Source organism: Hibiscus syriacus, unplaced genomic scaffold (assembly GCF_006381635.1).
Source record: "Hibiscus syriacus cultivar Baekdansim isolate YM2019G1 unplaced genomic scaffold, ASM638163v2 tig00111200_pilon, whole genome shotgun sequence".
NCBI classification, from domain to species: domain Eukaryota; kingdom Viridiplantae; phylum Streptophyta; class Magnoliopsida; order Malvales; family Malvaceae; genus Hibiscus; species Hibiscus syriacus.
In genome coordinates, this window is record NW_024063016.1 from 943,568 (window position 1) to 953,734 (window position 10,167).

Below are 10,167 nucleotides of genomic sequence, written 5' to 3' on the forward strand. Positions count from 1 at the left end.
CTACTAGCCCGTTGGTTCTTAATCAAATATTTTTGTTGGCTACCCGACTAAATGACTTTGAATTTGAAACCGAAGTTTTTCAAGAAATTGGCTTTGCAATGAAGGAAAAACTTTTAAAATATTTTAAGGAGATTCCCCCCATTTTTACTTGTGCCGCCGCTTTAAACCCAACGTTAAATGTTGGTGGGGTTGAAACACTAATTGAACAAATTGCGTTTGCTTTTAATCTAACCGATGATGAACCCAACTTTGTCCAAAACCAAATAAATTATTTTAACAAATGTTTTCGAGACATGTTTGCAATTTATTTAAATAAATACGGATCAAGTAGTGTAATACACGATCAAATGAGAATGAATGCGGAATCATCTAGTAGACGTCCAAGTAACATAAATTTGAATCTTTTTAACACTCTTGTAAATTCCCAATCCAAACGATCACGTACTACCACCCCAAGTAGCGAGTTGGGAAATTATATGTCATGCGATTTTCTATCAAAAATGACATTTGAAGAGTTTGAAAGTTTGGATATTTTGGCTTGGTGGAAAGAAAAGGAAGCACAATTTCCGATTCTAGCCGCCATGGCCCGTGATTTACTAACCGTCCAAGCTTCTACGGTAGCTTCGGAATCCGCTTTTTCTGTTAGTGGCAGGGTTATATCGCAACGGAGATCAAGACTAAGTCCCGAGTCGGTGGAAGTATGCATTTGTTTAAAGGATTATTTGGATGGAGCGGCTCGTAAGCAACATATCACCACCCTAGAAGATGCAATTGATGCCGATTTGGAAGCAAACTTACACATTGAAGAAGTCGAACTTGGAATATCCCCTCCAAACGAAGAAGGCGAAGATGATGAAGAAGAGATGGCAATGTAGTTTATTTTATAACTTTATTTCAATTATCGTAAACTTTGTTTCAATTATCGAACTTGAAGTTTTTAAGTATTTGAATTTATCGAACTTGGAAGTTTTTAAGTATTTGAATTTATCAAACTTGGAAGTATTTAAGTATTTCAATTATGTTGAGTTAATTAAGTATTTCAATTAAGTATTTGAATTTATCGAACTTGAGGTTTGATGCTTTCTCTTTGATTCTCTCTTGATTCTAGTTGCTTGATGTTTCTTGTATTTGATCAATGACTTCTAAGCTTGCTTAAATACACCTTGAATCACTTCTGAACGTTAGTGATAATTAATGAAGATAATATAGCCGTTTAAGTGTGAAAACATTTAATAAAAATGCTTAGAGCGTGGGGGGAATCGGTACCCTCTCATAGGGAATCGGTTCCCTAAGTGTAAAATTCAAATATTTCGACCGTTGAATAGGGGGGAATCGGTACCCCTATGGGGGAATCGGTTCCCTCCGAGCATTCTGGAAATCTCGGAGCCAAACCATTCAGTGAGGAATCGGTACCCCCTTGGGGGGAATCGGTTCCCTATGAGCAATCTGGAATATTAAAATCGGTTTTTTTATAACCGGTTTTTTAAAAAAACCGGTTTTTTTAAAACCGAAACCGGTTACACCGGTTAGGATATCCGGCCCTCCAAACCGGTTAGAAACCGAACCGGTTATTTTATAAACCGGTTTTTTTTTCTATGGGAAAAAACCGGATCGGATAAAAACCGATCCGGATCGGATTGAAATCCGAATTATGTGCAACCCTAGTTAGAGGTATATATACATAATATAGATTGTCCCTAAATTTTGCAACTCATTCCAATAATTATCTACCACTGGATTGCAAATTCAGTCGCATGTATTGCAAATTATCCAACCTTTCTGAGTGCGTTGGAGCACGAGGAACCAATCCAATCACATATATTGCAAATTCAACTCATGATTAAAGGACTTATCAGCGACCGTATATTTTCGATGGCTATTATTGGATAAAAATAGTTTTCAAGTACACAAAGTTAGCCTTCAAAGTTCAACCGGATTTTCCAGATTATGAACAGTCCATTCAGCATTTGATCGACGTCATTAAATTTAGCTTGCTTTTGTCCCCTAAAAAACCAGATCTTATCAACATCATTCCCTTTTCCTAGAACGAAAATCATCTCCACCTCTTGAGTGTTCCTATCCATTCCCTCAACTGTCTGTTGTGCAACCCTAGAGCACATTGATTTCCATTTAAAGACATGGAAGAAATGCACATTGATTTCCATTTAAAGACATGGAAGAAATGGACTGATTTGTTTTTTATGGAAGAACTATTGGAAATATGAAAGGTTTGTGTGATGTGATGGTGAGAATTGCCACTCATGCATGTTCAGAAAGTTGTATATTTAGGTCTTATGCTCTCAACCTGACGGCAGCCTACTATCCTACCTCCCCCTCACTCCATTACATATGAGAATAGGGTCAGCTAAATTTTGTTAGAATAATAATTACATTTTTTATGCAAGTATACTGTAATGTTCAAACACATTCCAAGTAACCCGGGGGAAAAAAGGCATTATTTTGCATTTGGAACTAAATGGAAATGAGTTGTGTTCCCATCTAGTTTTTGCTGCCAGGGACCCTGATTAATCTTACCTTATACTATCTGGACTCTGATTTGAAGAGCTGGTATAGGAGTTAATGCTCCTAAATTATTTGACCTACTATATTCATAGGCAACCATTGTCTTAGCTTTTAGGACATGGAGCTCATATGGACATTAGTGCAACAGTCAATATCTAGTTTATATCTGTTCATAGGCGAATGATATAGGTCTACCGCAGTAATTACACTGTAGCTGCAATTGCACTTTCAACACTCTCCTCTCCTCACCAACCATGTTTAATTTTTCAAAATATTATAGACAAGTCATAAATGCACATGACTTGTCGGCCATTTAACATTCTGCACATAATAAACAAGCCAATACTACTACAGGATTTTCTAAATGAGATTATTATAGAAAACAGGATGTAGAAACAGATACAAATGTATTGTACTGAGAAGATGTGGCTTTTGTCTGGTTGTGTATGTTTGGTTTCAGCAAGTTCATCAATCTTTGACAATTCACTGCAATTTCATTCACATATCCATTCAACACTGTTCTGTCATGTTAGTTGATTTTGGCATTGAAATTATAACCAGCAAGAAAATATAGTGGTGGGGTAGAAGGATCTACCAATAATAATTTCCAGATATTAAAGCCTAAATCTTTTAACATTGGTGAATGATTCATATACATCTTGATGCCTCACTTGAAACCAACATAAAAAAAAATTGGAATTTTTAAGAACAAATCTTTGAACAATATAAATTAGCTATCACCATTAAGCATTAACTGACCTTCTACTACTTCTTTCACTTTTCAACTGTGATGGGTACTTGATGTTTGTTGAGTTGAATCTGTTGGAGTTGCAAGTTTTTCAATACAACCCCACGGGATCTCCTCTCCCAAAGAGTATCCCCATCCTGTTTTTCACCTTGTTTCCGAACTCTCTTGGTCACAGGCAACGGTGGATCCATGTTCTCAATGTTGACTGAAACCGAATTCTCCTCTCTTCGGCAACTGGTGGCGGTGGTTGTGGCGGCGGTGACAGGGGTGCCGGTTAGATTCTTCCCGGAGAACAGCTTATTGAGCTTGAAATACTTGATGCCATTATCGTTCTTGGTGGTGACACTGAATTTGTGGGAAGCAGGACACACAACAACCCTGTTACTCCTCGTCACTTGTCCCATGCAACTGATCTTGGGGGACAAAGGCTCAGATTTGTCTTTCCATTTGGGGAGGCTGACATCCTTAATGGATGGTCTGGAACACAAGATGGGAAAGAAAGTTAGCTTGTGATTAAAATGCATGTTCCGCTCTCGAAGACGATGATTATATCCATTTCCCATGTACGAAAAGAGAGGTTCAAGGTGGGAGATGAATTGGAACAGGAAGGCTTTAAAGGGTTTGTGAAATAAGAACAAAGTGTTGTACTTTTTCAAAGGTCGGTTTTGGATGTATAATTATAATTTACTTGTTGTTTTAGTCTTCAAAACCGGGGTATTAAAATATGAAGGTTGAAGAAGGTGTGTTTTGAATCCGGCACACGCGTGAAGAAGACCAGTAATTTGGGGGCTAGACTTGACTCGCCGAGTTAGTGAATAAAATAAAAGTAAAAGAAAGCAACTGATGAGTGAGTAATGGAGGTCTGTGCCGAGTTTACACGCCACTGATATCTATATCACTTCCCTGACCCCTCTTTTGTTCCCTTTTAAAACTCATCTATTTTATTAGTACAGACTAAAAAGTAGTATTTTTCATAAATTCTTTTAATTTATTGAGAAGATATAATAATTCGAATTTAAATTTTATAAAGAGAATAATATATTTTTACTATTAACATTACATAATAAATTCAATATTTAGACTATTTGAATTTAAATTTAAGTACTATTCACAGTTTCAAGCTACACTGAATTTACAATAGAGTTTTAAACATTCAATTAGACTATTTACTGTTCATCCTGACCCAATATTCATGTTTCGTCTAATATATTGGATCGTTACCTCGCAGTAGTGTTTCAATAACATATCAATTACATACAAAACGTCTCGCTCCACAAACAATTCATCACCGATGATAAGAAGAGGCGGAGTCAAAATCAAATATTAAAAAAAGATAAAGTATTTAATTTTAAAATAATGATTTATTATTTTTTAATTTAAAAAAATTGAGAGGATAAAAGTCTAATATTATTTAAATTTAAATTGATAAAATCCTAGAATGCTATTAAACCAAAAAATTTAGGAGTGGCAAGAACCCCTTCCACTTATGATGATATGAATTAGAGAAAATAACTTCATTGACCAAAAATGTCTTATAATATATGATTTTAACCAACTTTTTTTAGATTTGTCAAAATGACCAACTAAATCGCAATGCGATCGATAATTCGCAACGCGATCTCCGGTATCGTAAATTAGTTTCCAGATTCGCAACGCGATTCTGACTATCGCATTGCGATTTCCCAAATTTGCGTTGCGATTTTCCTAATTCGCAATGCGAATACGTAAATCGCAACGCGAATTTGGAAAATCGCAATGCGATTACGTAAATCGCAATGCGATTACGTAAATCGCAATACGAATACATAAATCGTAATGCGAATCTGTAAATCGCAACGAGATTCTGACTATCGCAATACTGAATTTCAAATTCGCAACTCGATTTTTGAATTCGCAACAGGTTTTAGTTTCGCAACACAAATGTTTTGGGTATATAACTACGCAGCAGCAGCAACTCATAACCTAAATCCCTAAATCGCAACTCATTCCATCTCCATCTATCACTCTCTCCGGCGACATCCGTTCCTATATCCAAAGACATCCTTCCCCATCCGGTAACAGGTTTTAGTTTCGCAGCTCGTTTGTTTAGTAAATTAATTTACAATAATGAAATCATCTAATGTTGATCATGTTTGGATAGATTTGTGTTTTGGAGGGTCATGGGAGAATGTTCATGGTGTTTTAAAATATATGTCTTTACCCATGAATCTTCAACTAAAACTGTCATTAAAAAAGTTAACTTATGAAACTCTAATGTTACGTGTTGCAAATAAATTGAATTTAGAGCCCCTAAGTGGATTTAGGCTATCTTATCAGAGAAATGGTAAAGTTTATTTGTTAACCGACAATGAAGATGTTGAACGATTCATTGCTTACATTAGAGTTTCAAGTGATGATGTTACATTGTATGTTGTTGAACCTAAAAGTAGTGAAGTTGGGTCAGTAGCGGGTAGTAATCAACTAAGTTTTTCAACCCCAGTTTATGGTGCTCAAAATTTAATGGTTCCACTACAATTTCATCACCAAGCAAATTTTGTTTCACCACATTTCCAATACCAAACACAATCTCAAAACCCACAACCTTTCCCTAATCCAAATCCCAATCAACTTTCAGCACCAAATTCCGGTTTTCGTATTGACCAGTTAGACGATGATGAGCCAACAGAAAAAATTGTGAGTACTAGTCAGTATTCGAAATTTGATCTTGGTCAATACCCGGACTTTGATCTTAGTCAATACTCGGATTTTGATGATTTTTCAGAAGAAGAAACAGACCCTGCGTGTAATGATTTTGATATTGGTCAATACCCAAATTTTGATGATGAAACAGCCGTTGCCGAGGAAGATGTTGTTGATGATAATGAGGAGGAAGTTACGATTGTAAATGAATATGTTGAACATCCATTATGTAATTCATATAACACTGAAGAAGAAAAAGAAGAAGAAGAAATCCCCAAAGAAAAGTCCCCGAAGAAAATGCCACGGGAGTATAACTGGAATATGCCAGAATTACTTCAGATACCGGAAGAAGAGTTGGTAAAGATAGCAGTTGATTGTTACACAAAAATTATTCGTATCAAGAAAGATGATTGTTTTGATACAAAGGAAGACTTGAAGATAGCTTTGTATATGAAATGTGTGGAAGATGGCTATCAACTAAAAGTTAACAAATCAAGCAAAGATCGTTTTGAAACAAGGTGTATGATTGACAAAAACTGTACGTGGCGTATGATTGCAAAGAGGATAAAAGATTGCGAAATGTTTCAAGTTAGGAATTTTATTGATAAACATACATGTTCAAGAACCCAAGTTTTTCCTCACCATAGACAGTCAAACAAAAAGGTGTTGGGTGGTTTTCTGGCTGAGTTAATGTTTTTGAATGGCAGGGTATATCGGGGACATGAAATTATGACTGACATGAATGCTCGGTTCAAGATTAATATCTCATATTCTCAAGCTTGGAGAGCCAAAAGTTATGCCTTGGACTTGTTGAGGGGGTCGCCAGAAGCATCGTTTGCCCAACTGTCGGCTTATTATCACAATTTAAAGCTGAAAAATCCTGGGTCGGTAACTCATATCAAAACAGATAGAGATGGACGCTTTGAGTTGCTGTTTATCGCCATTGGTGTTGCGGTTAGTAAATCAATATAATTTTGTTGACTCATTTTGTTAGTTACATGCATTTCACATTTAAATGATTATATTTCTTGTGTATATGATTTTGTAGATTCGTTCGTTTATTAATTGCATGCGCCCATTTATTATAGTTGACGGAGCATATTTAAAAGGTCGATACCTTAGAGTAAACTTATTGGCAGTAGCCATGGATGCTAACAATGGGATACTGCCAATAGCTTACGGGGTTGGCAAATCTTAAACCTCTGATTCATGGACATGGTTTATGGGGCATCTTAGGGATTGCATAGGTCCTATTAGCAATCTGACAATCATATCCGATAGGGCAAACTCAATTGACAACGCTGTTAGAAGGTGTTTCCCAGATGCTTTTCATGGACTTTGTGGTGTTCATTTGTATAGAAATCTAAAATCAAGGTCTGCTGGTATAAAAAATCACAAATTGACATACAGGCTGTAAAAGCTTATCGGGAAGTGGATTTTAATAAGCATATAAACTGTTTAAGATGTGTTTTGCCTCAGTGTGCTCAAACACTAGAAGATGTCGGGTTTGAAAGATGGTCAAGAGTATATCAACTTGGAGCAAGATATGGTTTCATGACGTCTAATAGTGCAGAATCAATCAACGCTCTAAGTTGTCATTCCCGGAAATTACCCATTACTATGTTAATGGAGTTTTTTCGAGCCTCTATTCAACAGTGGTACTACAAGAAAAGAAACCATGCAGGTATTATTTCTTTAAATTCGTAACTTATCATATATTTTACTAAGTATTATTTATTTAAATTTACAGGAACATTGGAACATCATGTTACACTATGGATAGAAAAAAAGATAACGAAACGTGTTGTGAAGTTAACGTCATGGAGAGTTGAACCATGTTCAAACACTTTGTTTGAAGTACTGGATAATAACTTAAATGGGCTTGTCGATCTAAATGCAAAGACGTGTAGTTGTATGAAATGGAAAACATCTGGTTATCCGTGTGGCCATGTTATAAAAGTTTCTCTTCATCTAAACCAAGATGATTCAAGCGCATACGTTATGGATTGCTACACTATATAAGTATATCGACAGACTTATGGCGAGATTGTCTACCCTATTCCACATCCTTCTGAGTGGGATATACCAGATGACTTACAAACAGTTTTGCCACCACCATAGAAAGAAGGCTACCTGGCCGACCAAAACGTCACGATCGTATACCGTCTAAGGGTGAAGAGAAGAAGAGATCGACATGTAGTCGGTGCAAGGAAAGTGGTCATACAAGGTTGACATGTGGATCACCAGTGTCATCACAATCATCTTTTCCTCTACCAAAATATGGATCCTCATCAAAATCCCAATCACAACCGGCTTCACCTTTTGGGACTGTTAACTTAGGTGATTTTTAAATGCAAACGTTGTATTATGTGTATATTATGTATGAACTTTTAACATTTTCAGTTAGGCATGTATTAGTAACTTGAGTTTGAACATTGCTATGATATGTTCAGTTGTTATCACTTATTAGACATTCATTTGACTATCGCAACGCGGAAATCGCAACGCGAATATGACTATCGTAACACGAAAATGATTATCGCAACGCGGAATTGACTATCGCAACGCGGAAATGACTATCGCAACGAGAGAATCGCAATACGAAATGAAAATCGTAATGCGAAATGAAAAGCGCAACGAGTGAATCGCAATGCGATTCTCTCGTTGCAATAGTCATTTCCGCGTTGCGATATTCTATTTTGCATTCAACATAATGCAGATTGAAATCAACAAATCAACTATTACATTTCAATCAATTAAACAAGCACAAAAATTATGTACACATCAATTAAACAAATCAACATTTACAAATCATCTTTTACAAATCAATTAAACAATCAAAAAATAATAATGAAATCAACTTTTGCACCCATACATCCATTTCACGCAGCTCACTTCAGGATTAACCTGCAGAAACCAAACATTGAATCAACAACACTTTCTACACATCTAAAACCTACAAACAACAAATTATTGAATTCTAGCTACTTAACCAAACATTTTCAAACCAAAAAGAGTATATATGTTTAACAACACTTGCATTTGACTTACAAATTATTTATGAACACTTTCATAACGCGGATGCAGGTAAGCAGCGTCTCGCATATATCGCTCTAGCCATAAAATGCCGAAACCACAAGCCTACTGCACCTCTATCTCTATCGGTGGGAGGTAGAAAATATGTACTTTCTGTCGTCAAACACTTCAAGCACATGCATACGAGAGGACCACAATCCCCTCTAGCTTCCTTCGTTTGTTGTGGCGCGGTCTCGTCTCTGATAACTGTAACATTGAACTTCTTTGGCTTCTTGTTTCCAGACTTAGTCCAATAATTAATTGCATCCAAGAATTTAGCCAAATGAGAGCTCCATCCCTTAATAATATCTCTCAAATCAGACAATGATATGTAATTTATCATGCTATCATATACTATTGTCTTTAGGAATGGGAGCTGAAGCTCGACGAGAAGCCAATGAGTACGGTCCAAAACAGGGATAAACACCTGCATCGAAATGTAATAATTCAAATTGCGCACTTATTTATGAACACCTTTAAAATATTTAAACAAATATACTAACCTTATCGACCTCCCACCATGCAGGATAAAGTTTAGCTTGTCCATTAGCCAACACATATGATTCATGTCGTTGATTTTTCAAGTGAACTACGTGAAAAGACGTCGGCATAATTGTATATCACGTTTTTTTAATATTTTTCTTCAATTTCCTTACAATTAGAAGACGTGTCACCCGTGCATCAATATGCTGTTTTACAAAAAAAGACATATATTAGTGAATTACATAAATTTTAAAAAAAATTAATCAAAATGAAATATAAGAAGAAATATAAGACTTTCCCCCCATCGAAATAGTCGTTGTCTTCAACCCCTAATAATACACCCCACCAAGACCGTTCAATCAACAAATGTATATCATCGTTGAGTTTGTATATGTCAGCGTAACACCCTTGGCTCCGCTCATGTAGATAAAAATCAACTGCGGTCTTAGCCCAAAGGGTATTATCCATAATTATTTCCGGTAGTTGTTTCCTCTCCACTTCATCTATCGAAATGGTATTGGCCGGTAACTTATACGAAAGTCAACAGTCATCCATCATGTCCGGCACGTGAGGGGGCTTCTCAATAATTCGATATATTACGCCGTGTGAATCGGGCTCTAGAATGTTGGGAGGGACCTCTTCAACGATGACAGTTGCCT

The 10,167-nt window shown here is 36.2% G+C and overlaps 1 protein-coding gene across 1 annotated transcript; it reads right to left on the reverse strand.

Annotated features, from left to right (window-relative positions):
• Positions 1-3,297: 3,297 nt before the first annotated feature.
• On the reverse strand, positions 3,298-3,834 carry LOC120155667. Its single transcript, XM_039167167.1, has one exon. It carries the CDS (start codon positions 3,832-3,834, stop codon positions 3,298-3,300), a length of 537 nt encoding a protein of 178 aa, XP_039023098.1.
• Positions 3,835-10,167: the final 6,333 nt, after the last annotated feature.

Excerpts from the sequence above, each read along its gene's own strand:
- LOC120155667 (XM_039167167.1), bottom strand. The coding sequence starts at position 3,834 with ATGGGAAATGGATATAATCATCGTCTTCGAGAGCGGAACATGCATTTT.